We start from the raw sequence: 19280 nt of genomic DNA, 5'->3' as shown, positions 1-19280 counted from the left end.
GGAAAAACTCTTCAGAGCAGGTTCAAGTATGACCTGACCCCGGAATAAAAGCTCAACAACAGGTTCATACATGACCTGAATAGTATTGAACAAAACTGGAAAAACTCTTCAGAGCAGGTTCAAGTATGACCTGACCCCGGAATAAAAGCTCAACAACAGGTTCATACATGACCTGAATAGTATTGAACAAAAAATCTTCAGAGCAGGTTCAAGTATGACCTGATACCGGAATAAAAGTTCAACAACAGGTTCATATATGACCTGAATAGTATTGAACAAAAAATCTTCAGAGCAGGTTCAAGTATGACCGGACCCCGGAATAAATGGTTCAACAACAGGTTCATATATGACCTGAATAGGATTGAACAATGAATCTTCAGAGCAGGTTCAAGTATGACCGGACCCCGGAATAAAAGGTTCAACAACAAGTTCATACATGACCTGAATAGGATTGAACAAAGAATCTTCAGAGCAGGTTCAAGTATGACCGGACCCCGGAATAAGGGTTCAACGACAGGTTCATATATGACCTGAATGGTATTGAACAAAAGTTGGAAAAACTCTTCAGAGCAGGTTCAAGTATGACCTGACACCGGAATAACAACAATTGGACTCTGACCGTAAGCAATGGACTACAACCGGCTTTTAACGGATTTTGCCAACAACAATTGGACTTGAAAATGACCGTGACAACCGGAGGTTGGTTTAAGGATACCAAAGACAAACTGGAATTAGAGGTCCAAAGACATAGGATCAACAACAAGACCTAGGTCAATGCAAAATGAGCACGAAGTACATTTCGGCTATGCATGATTTGAATTTCCTTTTATGCATGATATATGAATGATCATGATTATGAGGATGCTGACACTGGGCAGACTGGGAGTTTGTAAAGGCTTTTTATGGAAGCTCATGATTCCTCAACACCGAGAACTCAACCGAATATTTTATGATAGATGTTATCAAAGGAGAATTCTATCAAGCTTGACACCACAACTTAGCCAATGGGATCCTTTTGGAGAATTAATGAATCATGCTAGCATCATTTCCAGGCGCTCGTCTTAAACTCAATAGTTGTTGACGTATGGCAGAATTTATTTGAGCAGTTTGAAAGCATGAAGAAAGAGGTTCTGCCCCTCTGTGGCTCATCTTGCCCCAGTTTGTCGGGTCTTTGAAAATGTTCACCTTGAAAGTGAGTTTGGAAACAACTTCCCATGAGACTACCTCGAGATGGCTTGCCCCAAGTGTTTGAAACTTGCAATGGTTTGAACTTGACTAACCAAATGTTGGAATGGTAGACTCTTGATTGACTTTCCTTGGATAGTTAGACTCATTGAGCTCTGAGGTGGCTTGCCCCAAGTGTTTAAAACTTGCAATGGTCCGAACTTGACTAACCAAATGTTGGAATGACAGACTCTTGGTTGACTGTCCTTTGGATAGTTGGACTTACTGAGCTCTGAGGTGGCTTGTCCCGGTTTAAGTCTTGAAGCAAATTACTCTTGGTTAGATGACCCTTAGGGTGATTAGCTCGAATTAACTGATGCTCGAAGCGATTTGCCCCTGACCAGGCTTCTTTCACTTTATCAAGTTCCTCAACTGTATTTGGAATTTCTTTGATGCTAAGTGTTGACTCGCAAATAAGATTGTTCATTCAAAAATGGTAATTTTAATTCCATGCTTATGCAAAAATTTGAAATCAAAGTTTATTGATATGAATGAGTGAAATACAATGACCGAGTCGTTGATAAGAACACAATGGTGATCAAGTCATTCACAGTACGCAAGTTGGTGCCATCAAATGATTAACAAAAATCGTTTGGAGTCAGGTTAACACAACCTTGTTGTAGTATGCTTTCAAAATAAACCCTGTCTCAATTAGGTCTTTTAAGGGTTATAACGTGGTCTGGTTCACGGTTTTTTTTGAAACAAAAGGATATAAGGCTCAAAATTTACTTTTACCCACCCCATCTTCTTGATGATCTCCAGTTCCTATGTTCAGTTAATTCAATACACGCATTCGACTTCCAAGAGGGTTCGAAGGTGTGATGAGGATTCAAGACGAATTTTCTTGAAATGGCAGTCACCTTATTTTGTTTTTGTCGAGGATTCAATGACCTCTTTTGATTGATTTATTTTATCCCTAATTTTGCCTGGACCGTTTTTTTTTGAAGCTTTCGGTCCATCGGGATGCCCTAACTTTTGCCTAAGTCATTTTGTGGTTTTTGACTTAGCGGGCTTTTTTATTTTATTTTTTAAAGGTATTGACTGCCACATTATTGGTGGATGAGGATCAACCAACACTAATTTTAGCTTTTCTCAACCTTTTCGACGCTCCAACACGTGCGCGAAGGATAACATGTGGTTGAACCTAATTGGAGGGTGTTCATATGGACGATTTTTTTGAAAGATCGAATGCATGACCAAACTATCTGAACATAACTACCCTGCCCCAGGTTAAGATTAAGGGTTTTAGATCCGAAATAAACACCAACTTCTAGGCTCAAAGTGGTTGACTAGGGATTAACTCCTTATTTCTTCAGTGTTTGGGGATTTGAAACAATGCCTTACATCATCGACAAGGTTTTACTCAAAAGCATACCACAACAATTTCAAGTGTTTAGTTTTCATCATCCTCCTTCCAATCTTTGTTAACAAAACGGTTTGATAAACAAAAGTGAATGAGAAGAGTATTTTTGTTTCTAACGTAAATGAGAAATGAGTGAATACGAATGGATTAATTCAAAAGATGCATAAACATTTCATTAATCTTACCGATTCAAAGAAAACAACAATGCTTAAAAGCAATTAACAATCAACATGCAAGGAAACTACAAAAGAAATGCTGAAACGGCCAAATGATTGCCAGCTTTAGGGAATTGACTTCTTCAAACTTGAAGGTTGGGATCAACAAGCTTTTTGACATTGGCATGATGATCTTCAAATTCCTTTCCTTCAATCTCATCGTTGAACGCAACCCTCTTGGATCCACTACTCACTTGTACTTTTCTTTCATTGGTATGGGCCGTGACATTGGAAATCCAAGGCGGTATCTCAATGCTCTTACCAGGAAACAATGATAGCTCATTAGCCACATCCCTGACATCTTCCTTGTGGTACAAAACCTTGAGGGGTCTCAAGGGTCCTTTCCCTTTCTCATTACATGGCTCAGAAATCAAGGTATATGTACCCGAGCCTTCCTCCTTGAGTGTTAGTGACCTTATGTCAATCAATCCTTGCAACTTGAGCTTAAAACTCTTGCATTCCTCGATGGAGTGCCCCATTGTCCCAGTATAGTATTCGCACTTGACCTTGGGATGATCTTCTTCAAAGATTAAGCTCTTTTTGTTAATCAACCCTCGCACCAAGGCTTTCAGCGCTAAGCAAGAATCCAGGTCATGTCCCAATGCTCCTTTATGGAATTCACATGTTGCATTTGGATTGTACCATGACAGATATGGTGACACAGGTGTAAGAGCTTGAGGGGTCACCAAAGCATTTTGGATCAGTTGCGGGTAGAGCTTGCTATATGGCACCGGAATCCAGTCATTGTGATCCTTGTTCCTCTTGTTCTGATTCTGATTTTTGTTCTGAACCTGGCTTTGGCGACTTTGAGGAGCAATAGCCAAAGGAGGTTGATGATGAAGCCTTGAGGGAGGTCCATATACTGGTAAATGAGGAGTTGCCACATAGAATCTCTCTTGACTTGGGGTAACACCAGATGGATGTGGCGTAGTAGCTATCTTTGTTGCAGCAGCGTAAATTGGGTGACCCTCTTTTCTCAACAAGACTTGCAGGGTTTCCAAGACCCATCTCATTTGGCTCTTCAAAAGATTAAGTTCCTCCTTCAATACTTCTTGACTCTTCCTTAGCTCGTCCATCATCTCCTGAGACATTGTTCTTTGTTCTAAATGCGTGTTGAGAATCACTTTGCTGATCACGGACAAAGGATGGATGAGTTTTTTTGTATTTTGTCTAGAAAATGACATGCATTATGATGAGATGCAAATGCAATGGAATGCGAATGAATGCAATGCAAGCCATGCACATTTGTCTTTTTTTTCAATACACGGGTTCAAAAGTCCGAGGTACTGATAAATTTGATTGCTTTTCCAAAACGGGGTTCTCACCGGGTATGGTCTAAGATTTTTGAAAAAGTTCCTAGAGTCATGGATCCATTAGACTGTTTGCTACCTGCGGCAACTTACTTGCCGGGCATCAACTCCATCTAAAGAATCTACTCTAAGTGAGGTTCTCGCATCGATCCAACGAGAAATACATCTCGCAGACCCACACTACGCAACCATCTTTCCTAGTTGGGCAAAGAACTAAGGTTCTACAAATGGTTCTTAGAGTCATGGATCCTAAAGAAAATATCGAAGCTTACGGCAACTTACTTGCCGAGCGACAACATCCTCTCAAGAATCTACTCTAAGTAAGGTTCTCGTACCGACCCAACGAGAAATACATCTCGCGGACCCGCACTACTCAACCTCGTCCTATCTTATGTTTTTACTCGAGACTCGGGTAAAAAGTCTTTCCCACAAGGTTTGCAATCAGAGTAACCAAATACCAAACCATAATCGAACCAATACAACAGATTCATATCAATATGACAATAGAGATAGTAAAAACAATAAAGAAAAGCCACATAGGTAAACAAACAAAGGCACACAAACGACCTAACTAGGCTTGACTCACTTAGGGATAGGATTGTCTTCCCCAGCAGAGTCGCCATCTGTCGCACCTCGAAAAATATGGGGATACGACTTCAAAGCGAAGCGCGATCGCACGCTCGCAATGATGGACTGAACAGAGTCGCCACCGAACTTTATTTATTCCTAAAAAGGAAAGGGGAAATATCGATAAAACCCAAGACAAAAGAAAGGATAAGATATGGTCATCGCAACCAATATCAGGGTTCGGGAGTCGATTACGCAAGGGGAAGGTATTAGCACCCCTCACGTCTGTTGTACTCAACGGGAACCATTAGGTTAGTTGTGTGCATTAGTGTTTGTTGAAATATTAGGCTTTTCAATTTATTAGGTGGGAAAGAAAGGAAGGATGAGAAGAGATGTTTTTGGATTTTTTAACGAAGGACTAAACCTAAGTTTTTTATTAGTGGGCCTGACAAGATTTACAAATCCTGCTCCTACGTATCTCAAAAGAGAAATCAAGGCTTACGTAGTTCTGGGTAGAAAAATGTTTGTTTGTTGGTCGATTTAAGCGAAAGCTATATTGTATTAATCGACGAAAACATTGTTTTACCCAAAACAGATGAGGAGTGGACGCATACCACACATCGAACGGATTTATAAATCTACATTCGGAAAAGCGTCACTTATCTCGACTCAACAATCGTGGCCGAAACATTGTTTTGTATCACTTAAGACAATATATATTTCATTTATGAAAAAGGTTCTTGATTAATCGCACGACGGCGAGAAAAAAAGTTTGATTGGTTGGAGGTATTTTGAGTGATGGCGAGAACTTGGATGAGCGAGATATACATCTCGAATCCTAGCCTCAGGAGTGCATGGTATACACCATGTTCCATTTCCATCTTTATTGAAAGAGGTTAAGGTAGGAATTAAGTATTTTGAAGTTTGAAAGACGAGTACTTGTGACTTACAAGCTCTTACAACTTGGGTCTAATACTCGGGACTATGTCTGGACATTCCACCCAGGCAGTCTGTTTCTTTCCAATATTGCTAAGAAAATGATTCGAATATTTATGAATGTTTTGGAGGGAAGACGAATATTTATGGCTTGCAAGCTCTTACAGCTTGAGCCTAATATTCGGGATTACGACTGGACATTCCATCCAGGTAATCTTTTTCTTCCAACTTTATTAAGAAGATGGTTTGAGATGTTTACAGGTGTTTTGGAGAGAAGACGAATATTTATGGCTTGCAAGCTCTTACAGCTTGAGCCTAATATTCGGGATTACGACTGGACATTCCATCCAAGTAATCTTTTTCTTCACGTTTTATTGAGAAGACTGATTTGAAATTAAATGTAAAATGATTAACGTACAAAGGTTTGAAATTATTGAAAATTAAGTTGATATTGCTTAAAAGCTCATTGTAAGAAGGCCCAAGAGTAAGCCATGCAAAATAAATGACACAACAAGTTATATTTACAACACACTTAAAAAATTAATTCAAAAGAAGTAAAAATCGGTATTTGCACGGATGGAAATTGAGGGACACACAAAACCTAAATAATGTGCTCCAAGCCGGTTTGCACATATTGAAAACAATCGAAATGTCATATGTGATTGACCATAACGCGGCAAAATACTATCGATGTATCGATAAAAATAATCATGGATAAACAACATAGGAATTGCCCAAATCCATAGATTAAAAATCAATGTTTAAACAATAAAATAAATTAAGGACAAACATTAAAATCAACAAGTGTCAGAGAAGTGAGAATAAAATATAAAAGAAATAAATATAAAATAACATTAAAAAAGAATGGTAAAAATAATGAAATAAATAGAAATTTAGTTGAAACTTAGAAAAAGAAGAAAATAAAACAAGCTAAAAAATGAAAATGGCACACAATAGGATTGAACTCAAGACCATTGGAAGGAAAACCCTTAATCTAACCACTCAACCAATCTTATTTCCTTGTTATAATAACGCGTCCAGTAGTATATGTATTATTAAGTGACGCTGAGATAAAACAAAATAATTTTTACAGCAAGCAGTAGCAGTAACAATATGTGATTTTTTTTAATTCCTCTTCTTTCTAAACCAAGTGCAGCAAAACAAAATACATAATTAACCAAAACATAAGCTATGCTAATAACAAAAATCCCTCTAAAAATGACAATACCAAACAAACTTGAATAGAACTACAAGACACTATTGCCAAAAATCATAAACCAGTAGCATTATGTTTGACCTTATATTAGATATAAAAAAACAAAACTGTTCAAACTTGTATCAGTTAAAAGGAAAAAATAACAACGCCATGCCATTCACATAAATAGAAAAAATGCCATGAACATGATACAACAACACGCACCTTGTATTCATAATTTTATTTAATGCAAACCGGCGCAAACTAAAACATTAGCAGAAACAACACAAACTATCACAGCACCCAAAATCCGACATAAACACAGTTTAGCCAAATCACGGATTATGCATATAATCAAAACAATTAATAGCATGACTATACTTTGTGTTACGAAAAAAAAATCGAAACAGTTCTGATATAGTCGAAGTAATCCCGGTATTCGCAGCATAACCGACAATCAAACCACACAAAGCAAATGAAATGATATACATATGTTCACAATTTCAGCAGTGCAACATTAGCAGAAACTAAGTTAAACCAGTAATAGTACTAGTATTAATCTCATTAATCTCATTAGTTCAAAAACAATTAACTCAAAATGTTTCACAATCGAAAACCGTAAAACCGGCATAAATCCTCAAACATAGAAGCTATACATCAACAAATGAAATGAATCATAAAACTCAGAATAAAGAGTAAGAAAAAAGTGAAGCTATAGGATAGAAAAATGTTACCGAACCGAGTTGGATTCATTCTGTTTGTTAACGTGCGTGGGCTACTGCTCAACCGGTAATGTTTGTGAGTTTATCAAAACTGATTTCTGAATGCTCTTGTTGTAGATCTGATCCTGCTGCAAAAAATCAAGCGTGAACTGAAACCGAGGGTGCTTTGGTTGCACTTTGCATCGACGGAAAGGGTCGTTGGATGGATAAAGTATATGACGCACACTGAATGATTTTTGTGGTGGTAGTGAGAAAAATGAGCTTTGTATTGTTGTTGCTTTATCTTTATTTTTTTGAAAATGAGATGGAGTTACATGTTTTTATGTGGTGGAGGGGTGTGAGGTGCGGCGGCGGTCGTGACGTGGGTTGTGAGGTTACGCGGCGGTGAATGTTTGTGGTGGGTTTTAAAAAAGCAGAAGGGAGCGTGGGTTAACGGCGGTGCAAACAGAGTGGTGGTATCAATGCCTTTTCGAGTGAATATGAGGGAAGAAGTATATTGTTAAAGTTGTTATGTTACTGCAATTTTGGATAGATGAATGTGTGAAGTATGGATTGCATGAAGAAGAAGATATTGGTCACGCCTTCTTCCAAATTTTTATTTTCTGTTACTTTCTCTACTTTTTTCAATTTTGAAGAGAGAGCTCTCATTGGTGTGTGCCGCTTCTCTTCTTGGTCACCCCCCATCATGCATTGGCCAATGAGTTTATATAGTAGAAAATATAGGGTTTCAATTTTAAATATTCCCAAAATGCCCATATGAGATATGTTAGTGAGATTAAAAGAGGTTAAATAATTACAATGAAATAAATTAAATGTTTTTTTTATAAAGACAAATAAAATCAAATGATCAAAGATTTGTCTATATTTATTTTTTCTAAATGCTTTGACAAATACGTAAAAACAAAAGGGCTTAAAATGAAAAAAAAAATTGAGTGTAAAAATGCTCGAAAAAAAAATTAAATTGAATATACCAAAATGATCAGCACGAAATAGACTTATTGGAAAAATACAGCATTTCTTTTAATTTTGAAATAAATTTTGACCGGTTAAAAGGCTCAGGCGGGTCGAAAGGTGGCTAAAAATTTAGCCGAAAAATAATTCGAGCATACCAGATTAAACTACGCGAAACGTAGATTAATAAAAATGGTGTTTGCAAGCTTGATTTTAAAATTTTTCATTCACTGATTTGACGCACATCCGTTGATTAATTCAATCGGTTTGTCTGTAATTTCCAAAAAATTATTTCGACTGATATTTTAGGCACTATGCGGTATGGAATGCGTGGTATGATATGTAGACATGCAACAGTTATGATTAATGTGTTGAATCAGCGATTCAGGGTCAAAATTGGGGTATGACACCTGGTGTTCCTTCCTTCTGCTCCCTATTATGACCTTGTGTCCCCTTGCGGAGTCAGATTTTCCTGAGCTGAAGTTTACCCTTTTAGGTCTTCCTCAGATGATTTTTGGATGTTTGATATCTCTCACCCTTGTATCGGTCTTAGATATTCATTCTTCCCAAGCTTGTTGTTCTCTCACCTTTATACCGGTGTTCAGATCGCATGTCTCTTTGAGCTTATTACCCAGTAACCGGTAATACTTCATTTATTATTTCCCCACCTGAGTCTGGATTTTTATCCGAAGTATCCGTTATGGATAATTTTTGCTGTATTGGCATATTCCCCAATACATGCATCTTTGAGTCAGCTCGAGTCTTTCCATTGATGTATTTCACTGGATTTCCTTCGTGCCTCTCAGCAAGTTTCAAGTTGTGACCTGCTCACGCATGTTTATCCCTTTACTCCCCGGTAGAGTCTCTGCCCCGTAAAGTGAATTATTCATAGGAATCCTCAGATTCCTTCTAATCTTCTCCTTTGTGGACACATCCCCCCACAGAGTGTTACCGTTTGCATACATACATTCGCATCATGAGGTCTCTTAGGGACCAAAATTCGTCTCTTTGTTATTATTTAAGCCCATTCTACCGCATCGAGGCGAAGATTTTAACCTTCACTTCTCCGGCTAGAATGACCTTAAATAGGGGCATCTGTAAGACCACAATTTTGACCCTAAGATCCCTCATGGCATCACAACATTGCATTTGCATTGCCTCAAGGATCATAAGCATCTTGGCTCCTTACCTTTGGGTGGGATCTCTTCTTGTGAGTGGTTTGAGATCACCAAGCATGCTTGAATTGTATATCATTGCTTTTCTCATTTTTGTTTATTAACCAAAAGCACAAAAATATGTCACTAACATCTTTTGTTTGTAGCTTGAGCAATCACAAGGTCAAAAGTCTCTAGGAGATCATAAGTACAAAGGTATGGCCAAGAGAAGATGAAAGCAAGCATGGTAATGGTTCCCAAAGCTCTCATCCATCAAATATGCCTCCCTAGCATCTCAATCCATCATTTTGATCAATGCAAGTCAAAGGGTTTGAGGTTGGCTCCCCAAGGAAACCCTACTTCATCCGTGTACCACAATGCCCTGCTCTTGAAGCAACCTCAGCCCATGATCAAATACAATCAAGGGAAGTTCTTTAATTCATCATTTCATGCATATTTGAATTTATTTGAGTGTCACCAATCATCAATTCATCAAGATATGAGTCATGGACTTGAGAAGTTGATTAGTCAATTCATCTGACTATTCTGAAAAACCCTAAGACCTAACCTTTTATGTGTTGGTCAAATGGAGATGATCCCAAAAACAAAAATGTTCTTAAGGACAATATGAACAAATTTCATGTTCATCCAAAATTGATTTGAATCTTGGAAGGCCATCTCCCATTCCAAGACATTATAGGTCATTTTGACTGAAACCCTAATTTTGGGTCAACTTCCCAAGAACATAACTCATTCATTTTTTTATGATTTTGAGGTGGTATAAAATGCATTGGAAAGCTTAATATGTCTACTTCAAATGTTATGTTGAACAAAATTTCAAAATCTCAAAGGAAATACATGTGATAATGCAAAACATTATAGGTCACTTTGGACCAAATGCATTGAAAGGCAAAAAAGTCCAACTTCAAGTGCCCATAACTCTTTCATCAAAAATCCAAATGATGCAACATTTAAGTCTATTTTGATTGTCTTGAAAAGATATAAAACTTTGATGTTGGAGGTTTTTTCATTTGAGGCCTGCATCATTAAAACAGAAGGGCTTGAACATTGGCCAAATTTGGAAACTTTGCCTTTGCATGTTTTGCACCTTACACTTTAAACTCAAATTTCACCAATTTCCACACTTCAAATGGATTTTTTCCCAACATAACAATTGTTCCTTACATCAAAACCTTTCCAACCATTACTCACATGCTCATGTTTGGATTTGGCAAATGGCATTGTCGAAGAGGAGAAGTTTTAGGCATAATTATGCATAACATGTTGAAACTCATTATACAAGCTTGTGCATTGCCAATTCCACGACCATTTCAGCTCAATTATGCTTCAGAGTGCATTTGGCATTTAATTTGGGCCTTTTGAATAATCATGCAAGCCCATGCAATGAATATCCAATTCCATGCACACGGCTTTGATCACACTTGCCTTGCCTCTCCATCTATAAATAAGAGCCTCACTCCATTCAAATTTGATCCATGAATCAACCTGAAGTGCTGTAGAAATCGAAACTGAGCCACACCTAAAGGAACTATTTCAATTTTCTTCAATTTCTCAGATCTGAAATTCAACTAAATCAGGTTGAATTTCTAGATCTAAAGTTCCTAGACCTCTCTCTCATACTCCATTGATCTTTTGTTTGGCCAAAGGAAGCAAGGAAGCAAGCTCAAATCTCCAGAATTCAAAGGTGATCATCAACTGGTTTTCTCTTCGAAACTCATTACTCTTTGATCTATTTTCCTGGCCAATGTGTTTTCTCAAGTCCTCACTTGAGAGGCAAGCTAGTGGTAGCTTCAATTTCGTGTTTTATTGAACTGCACTTTTTATACCTGAATCTTCCAGCTCAGATTTCTTACTCTAGGAATTTTGAGTGTGATTCAAGGTTACAGGGGTGATGTACATCACCCCAGCTTCATTTTGATATATGGATCGTGGATTTTGATTGAGGTTTTTGAACTTGCAATTCTGGCCGGAGTTCATGTACTCACCGGAGAAGACGGTGGCACTGGCCACCGTCCCATTGCCAGATCAATCCTGGACCGTTGGATGCTTTCTCCAGTTTATATCACAACCGTTTGATCTTATGACTTTTATTAAGTGTCCATGTGATGCGTTTGACTGAGGACCATGGTGAGCGCGCGTTTAAGATCCATTAGATTTGCCAGGTCAATTAATGAACTGGATCCAACGCCTCTCCTTTTTCCTGATTTTCTGAATTTCCATTTAATTTCTTTTATTTCCATTATTTTCAAAAATTCATATCTCCTTCATTTTAATTCCAAAAAATATGGGACCAATTGCATTCTTCTCCAAATAATTTCTAGTTTCTAATTTTGATTTTTAATATTTTTTATTTTGTCATTTGATATTTTTTATGAATTTTCTCTTTTCTGGTTATTTTTAATTCATTTTAAATAGTTTTTGATGTTCAAAAAATAGAAAAATATTTTCCTAACCTATTTGAATGATGATGAATCTATGAAAAATATTCTCATCAATTTTTTAATTGATTTGAGATTTATTTGAGATTTTAGTTCAATTAGGTTATTTTTATTCATTTTTAATTGATTAAAAATAGTTTCTGACTTTTAAAAATGCTTAAATTTTTTGTCAAACTTTGTTTGACCTTGTTGAACTTGGGATAAATCACTTGGACCTTTCAAGGTTGATTTGAAGTGATTTTGAAGTTTGACCTTTCTTTTATTTTTAATTCAAGTTTATTTTAATATTAAAAATGCCATATTTTGCTTATTTGTTTGACCTCCAATCTTCATCCCATTTCTGATTTTTAATTGTTTGACTTTGACTTTCAATGTCATTTGGTCAACACACATGGATTGGTACATTTTATTTCACCTTATGCACTTTATTCTTTCCATTTCCTTTTCCATTATTTATCTCTTTCTTCTTCTTATTCTTTTTCTTTTTTGATCAATGAGTTGAAGGTTGATAAGTTAGCATTGATTAGGGAGACTTAACCTTCCTTGATTCAAATCTAATTCATCTTGATCAATTGATCAAGTGAATGGCTTTGCATTAAGGATAGGTTGTTTCCTAAATTATGCAAAAGACTTAAACCAATACAAGATCAATTCTCTTCTTCCTTTTGGCATGGCAAGTTGTTGGAACTTGGTTCACTAATCAAGACTTCTAACTTGTGTTGCTGCCTACATTATTATTGACCAGCCTCATATAGTTGTGACTTCTACATAAGTCCAATTACGATTGCTTAACATAGCGCTAAATTTGCCTTATGGCACACTAACTACTAACACTAATCATTAACCATTAACATTTACTTTTTGCTCTTTACTTTTATGCAATTTACTATTCTTGCACATATTATTCATTTGATTTTTCCTTTGCTCACTTGAGCACATGTTTATGTTAATGTCATTTGCCTTTTGCTCACTTGAGCATATAATTGTGTATATACTATTGTGCTTGTGCTTTGTTTTGATTGTTGTGAACCAAATGCAAAGAAATGGACAAATGGACTTAGTTTCTAGGACATTCCCTATGCAAAAATTGGAGTAAAAGGACCTTAATGTTGAAAATGATCATGAAGGACCCAACCTCTAAAATCACTCTTGTCCATTCTTGATTTGCTTCATAAAACTCTTTGATGTGTGTGCTTTTGTGCTAGGGACTCCACCTTGATTCAAATTTTAGGAACCATTGCCATGAGCTTCTAAGAGAAATGGTTACAAGATGCCTTGAAGAGCCTTCCAAGAGTTCATTTGATTGATGATTGCTTGGGTTTATGTTTATGTGATTGCTTATTCCAAAGGATGGGAGCTACTTGGATCATCCATATGATCTCAAGAAGGAACTCCTTTTGTGGTTTTGTTCTTATCCCTCACTTTTGCATTGCTTAGGATCTTAGCCATTCTTCTTCTTCTCTCCACTCTAACCCAAGCCAAAAGTTTTTGTGCAAACATTTAACAATTGTTTTCAAACATTAGAAACCTAAGCCTTATGCTTTTGTTTTTAAAACTTTCTTTTCATAACACTTATTTTGAATTGAACTTTTAAGTCAACTTTGACCATATTTTGTAAATACTTTTCATTGGTAAATATAACCCATTCAAATGCTTTTTGTGGTTTCAATGGCCACTTCCTTAATCAAAACTTTTCATAACCTTTAGCTATTAGGTTTGAGTTATCCTTGAGGTAGATGTAATACTCACCTATATCCTTAGTGATGGACAATGAGTCTTCCATGCTTATTATAGGGTTAACCCCTCACTAGCATGTTGAAGCTATCCTCACATGGTGGATTTGTGGTTTCGTTGAGTTTTCTCCCTTGGATAACAAAAGACCTTAGGGCTTTTGGACCAATCAATTCACCCACTCATTTTGAGATTTTTACCCCGAACTACGAGGTTTTGATCCTAATCTTTTTTAAGATGGTACGTAGGCAATGGGTTTATCCATCCAAACACAAAAATGTAAATAAACTTGTATATTCTATTCTCATCTCTTCAATCATGTTTGCACAAACAAATGTTTCACAAAACAACAACCTTTACAACAAGTATGAAAAGGGCTCCCTAGGAGCACCTAGGATGTTTTGGGTGCCTAACACCTTCCCATTGCATAACCAACCCCTTACCCAGATCTCTGACTCTCTTTTACTAGTTTTTTATTCGATAAAACTATTAGGTTTTTGTTCGCTTTCTAACCATTCCTTTGGATAAATAGAAGTGTGGCGGCGACTCAACTTGTCTGATTTACCTTGGATTTAGTCAATATCTCTAATGGTAACGAATACCCCGCTACAGATACTTGATGATGATGTTGACGGGGTAGTTAACTTCTTTTGGTCTGAGGCCTCCTTTGCCTCCCAACTAAAATTGCATTAGTTTCTGCTTCCTTCTTCTTACCAAAACTGCTGTCGTACCTCTTGCTGGATGATACCTCCTCTCTAGACAATCGTCCTTCTCGGAAACCTTCTTCTAGCCTCATCCCCATGTTTACCATTTCGATAAAATCACTGGGGGCACTGGCGATCATCCGCTCATAGTAAAATAAGCTAAGGGTCTTCAGAAAAAATTTGGTCATCTCCTTTTCCTCTAAAGGAGGGTTGATCCGAGCAGCGAGTTCTCTCCATCGTTGAGCATATTCCTTGAATGTCTCCTTATCTTTCTAAGACAGTAATCTCAACTGATCTCGGTCGGGAGCCATATCAACGTTGTACTTGTACTTCTTTACAAATACTTCACCCAAGTCGTTGAAAGTGCAGATGCTCGCACTATCCAATCCCATGTACCATCTTAATGCAGCGCCAGTCAGATTGTCTTAAAAGTAGTGGATCAACAGTTGATCATTATCTGTTTGGGTAGACATCTTGCGGGCATACATCACCAAATGACTGAGCGAACATGTGTTCCCTTTGTATTTCTCAAAGTCAGGCACTTTGAACTTTACTGCAATCTTCTCAAAGTTTTCAACTTCTTGAGCAGCTCAAGAAATTGATCTTTCATTTCATCCATTTTCTGATACACATCTGGGCCCTCAGGCGACTCAGAATGATAAATGGTGTCTTCCACATGAGGCAAACTATGCACAACAGGCGGTGGCACAGACATGATCGGGCTAGATACCGGCATAGAAGAAAATGTAGGAGCAAAGCCTTCAGGCACAAAGTTTGGTGGTCTTCCCCACGGGAATCCGGCAGGCATATTGGGTGAGAAAGGAGCGGCAGTTGCAGGCACAGTAGAGGTAGCCACCTCTGAAATGACAGTCCTCTAAGGAGGAGGAGTTGCGGGCGTTGGAGAAGACTGACTATGTGAAGCTAAAACTGACTCCATCATGGCAGTCAGGCGGGCGATCTCCTCTTTCAAGTCTCTATTCTCTTGCTCAAGATGTTCCATAATTCTGGAGTGATTGGCGCGAGTATTATATCGATGAGTCAGCTTGGCTGAAGCACAGAAGAAACACCAACGAGACATCTGTCGAAAGAGAAACCTGCTTATGCAAATGATATATGAAATGCAATGCTTGATTGTTTTTATTTTCAAGTAACTTACTATATTATTTGCAAATATATATATATATATATATATATATATATATATATATATATATATATATATATATATATATATATATATATATATATATATGTATATATATATATATGTGTATATATATATATATATATATATATATATATATATATATATATATATATATATATATATATAACAACAATCGCAACAATTTGATATGACCATAAAAATAATTTTTATTTATATAATTGGAAGGATTACACTGAATACAATTTCAGAAACCAAATAAAAAATACAAGAGAAAAGGAGACTAGTCATCCTAAGGATCCCTAACAACAACGTCAGAAGATATGGCTGTAGGCGTGTACTTCCTTCGAATGCGTCGAATCTCGGTCTCAAAAGAAGCCTTCATCTGAGTCTTCTTGAGGACAAGCTGGTCAACATTCTTCTTCCAAGCAACGGAAGGTTGAGGCATGCTAGAGGAAGATGAAACCTATGGCTCTCTCTGTCTCTTTGTCACTCGGTCTTCAAGTAGCTCAATAAGCGCATCTTTGTCCTTAGACTCAAGTTGTGACTCCTCATACTTTTTGCTCAAAGCATGGAAACACTCTTCCCACATATCCTTCTCTCGCTTCATCTTGGCGAGTGCATCTTCCAACTCCTCTACATCTTGGTAAGGGAAAGTTAATGGCTCAACCACAACCATAGACACAGGTCTTTCACAAGGATAAGGCATCTTCAATTCCATAGCTCTCTTCTTCACCCAAAGAGTGTAAGCTTCCAAAGCTACACAATTGCACGGACCGAGCTTGGATCTTCCTTTCCTATGCATATTATGCCAAGCATGCACAATCTTCTGCTTCAAATGTTGGGGATATTTACCCTCTTGATAGAAAAGACCTTCTAACAAAGTGTTATTAGGTTTATCTCTCAAGGGGAACCCAAGTTGACGACGAGCCAAAGCAGGGTTGTAGTTAATTCCCCCTTGTGTACCAATGAGAGGCACATTAGAGAACTCACCACAACTATCAACAATCTCCAAACTGCTCAAAGAAGGATCATACCAAACTATATCATCATTGGTGAGAGACATGAGTCTCTGACACCACCGTAGACATTGTTTGTTCTCCACAAAAGCATGTGTCTGAGGCAAGTGCGAAATAAACCACTTGTACATAAGAGGAATGCAACAGACAATAGTTCCACCACCCTTAGAATTCCTTAGATGCAAAGAGAAGTACAAATCACCCAACAAAGTAGGCACAGGATTCCCAATCAATAAAATTCTAATGGAGTTAACATCGACAAAACTGTCAATGTTAGGAAACAAAGCTAATCCATAGATGAGCAACACAAAGATAGCTTCGAAAGCGTCCACACTACCGGCTTGAGCAAAGGCAGTAGCTTCCTTGATTTGGAAATCAGATGGCAACCCAAACAATCCTTCTTTCTTCACCCAATGAGCCTCTATCTCAGACTTCTTCAAGTGAATAGATTCAGCAATAAGATGAGATTTAGGGATCCCTTCCAATCCACTAAACGACACTTTGCTAGAAACGGGTATTCTCAAGAGATGGGCATACTCTTCTAACGTAGGCACTAGCTGATAATCAGGAAAATTGAAGCAATGGTAGAGAGGATCATAGAACTGCACCAACACACTCAACAGTCCTTTAACCACATCAGCAGACAAGATGGACAAAAGCTTCCCATGACGTTGTTTGAAGTCCAAGGGATCTACTACAAAAGATGCTAGCTTCGTTAACTCTTTCAAGTCGGGACATCTGAAACTGTATTTTTAGTGTTCCTTCGTCCATAATCCGTGGTCTGAAAATATTTGCAAATAATACCTCAGTTCCTTGAAATTTTCGTGTGATGAATGTTCTGATGCGCATGAATGCATGAATGCAACAATCACAAATAAGGGATCACACACAAGGCAAACAAACAAAGGTCAAGGGATGAATTAAGTCATTGTCAAGATCAATCATCCATTTTGGTGGATTATGTTTACACCTTATCAACACCCAAGTTCCATTGATATTGACAAGACTTGATTGGATCAACCAAGAATCAAGGGTTTGTTGTGAGTCATGAGCATTGAGTCTGGGTAAGAACCATCCCAAAGGAGTGAACTAAGGATATAAACCTGTAGATCATGTTCTAAAAAGTTCCCAGAGTCTTAATTCCATCTATCGGATATTATAGGTTAGGATGACTGACTCATCAACCCATAATATTCTCAAGAGACACTCGTCTGAGTGTAGTATCGCGTAACAATTGTTATCAAGTCTACATTTGGATAGTCTCCGCACTATGCCCTAAATAGGCCAAGAGGGGTTAAATGTTCTACAGTCCTCAGCTTCTCGGACCCCAAATCAGAAATAGTAATGCCTAACCACAAATACTTATGTGACATTTCTAAATCCAAAAGAGTCTCCACTGAGTAGATGGATCTCAAGCCAAATTGTTAAGGACTACTCCACACAAGTCGAACATGATTATACCATCTTCCTATCTTAATTGTACTCAAGTTCGGGTTAGAACTTATCTCACCACTCAGAGATCACCAAGCACAACAAGTAAATTATATCACACAAACAAATATACATACATCAAATACACAATTATATACACACAAAAAAGTAGGCTAAACCCACTGGAGACTACTCCCTAGCAGAGTCGCTACTTAATTTCTGTAGCAGTAAATTCATGATCATCAAGCTATGGATAAGCAAGACATCAAATAACAAGAGTCGGCACCGCGCTTTTATTGTTTCCAAGGGAAAAGGGAAAAGTACGAACAAAACCCATAAATAAGAAGTTTTCAAATCAAACTAATAAAATTCCATAGATTATAGGTAAGGGGTTGGTTACACAAAGTGAAGGTGTTAGCACCCAAAGTGTCCTAGGTACTCCTAGGGAGCCCTTTCTTGTGTGCATATGTGTTTTTGTACAAATGATGTTTGCAAGAAAATAGAATGGGGGGGATGAGAAAAGAATTCATTAATTATATTTTTGTGTTTGACCAGACCTTCGGACTTGTGCCTACGTACCAACATAAAAATGAGGGATCAAAACCTCATAGTTCATGGTATCAATTTCAAAGCGGATGTATTGCTTTTAACAAAAATTTAAGTTTGAAAGGCACAAAGGCCTAAAATGGTTTGAATGAGTTAGTTCTTTTTGGATTTTGAAAATTTTAAGTCAAGTATAGTTAAGTATATTTACAAGTTTGATTTAAGAAAATGAGTTTGAAAATGCAATGGCATAAGGCCAAATTTTTTAGTTTGCAATATGGTCTAAGTTTAGAAAACAGACACAAGCTAAGAAGTTTTTTTTAAAAGAGGAGAGAGATATTTTGAAATTAAAGAAATGGGGAGGAGATGAAGGGACTAATCCTAAGCATAAATTTAAAAGTTGAGAGTTTAAAAGATCTAACCAATGGGCTGCAAACCAATAGACAAGAATGTCATTAGAAACCAAAATTCCCTTGGACATTAAAATCAAGCAACAAATAATGCACAAGATATAAACTTGAAGAGCAAAGCATCAATTAAAGATAGCCACATCCAAGCTTAGAAACTCCACGATCTTCTTCAATTTTCCCA

General features: G+C 37.3%; 1 protein-coding gene across 1 annotated transcript; it reads right to left on the bottom strand.

The window, feature by feature from the left end:
• Positions 1-599: 599 nt before the first annotated feature.
• LOC127123365 (uncharacterized) lies at positions 600-8298 on the bottom strand. The gene is made up of 2 exons (XM_051053590.1): positions 7545-8298; positions 600-3930 (listed from the first exon to the last, which is right to left on the bottom strand). The coding sequence occupies exon 2, from the start codon at positions 3891-3893 to the stop codon at positions 2886-2888; it is 1008 nt and encodes a 335-aa protein (XP_050909547.1). The 5' UTR covers positions 3894-3930; positions 7545-8298; the 3' UTR covers positions 600-2885.
• Between the last annotated feature and the right edge of the window lie 10982 nt (positions 8299-19280).

Source organism: Lathyrus oleraceus, chromosome 1 (assembly GCF_024323335.1).
Source record: "Lathyrus oleraceus cultivar Zhongwan6 chromosome 1, CAAS_Psat_ZW6_1.0, whole genome shotgun sequence".
Lineage (NCBI taxonomy): Eukaryota > Viridiplantae > Streptophyta > Magnoliopsida > Fabales > Fabaceae > Lathyrus > Lathyrus oleraceus.
The sequence above is the reverse complement of the archived record's forward strand: the minus strand, read 5'-3'. Positions and strand labels throughout refer to the sequence as shown.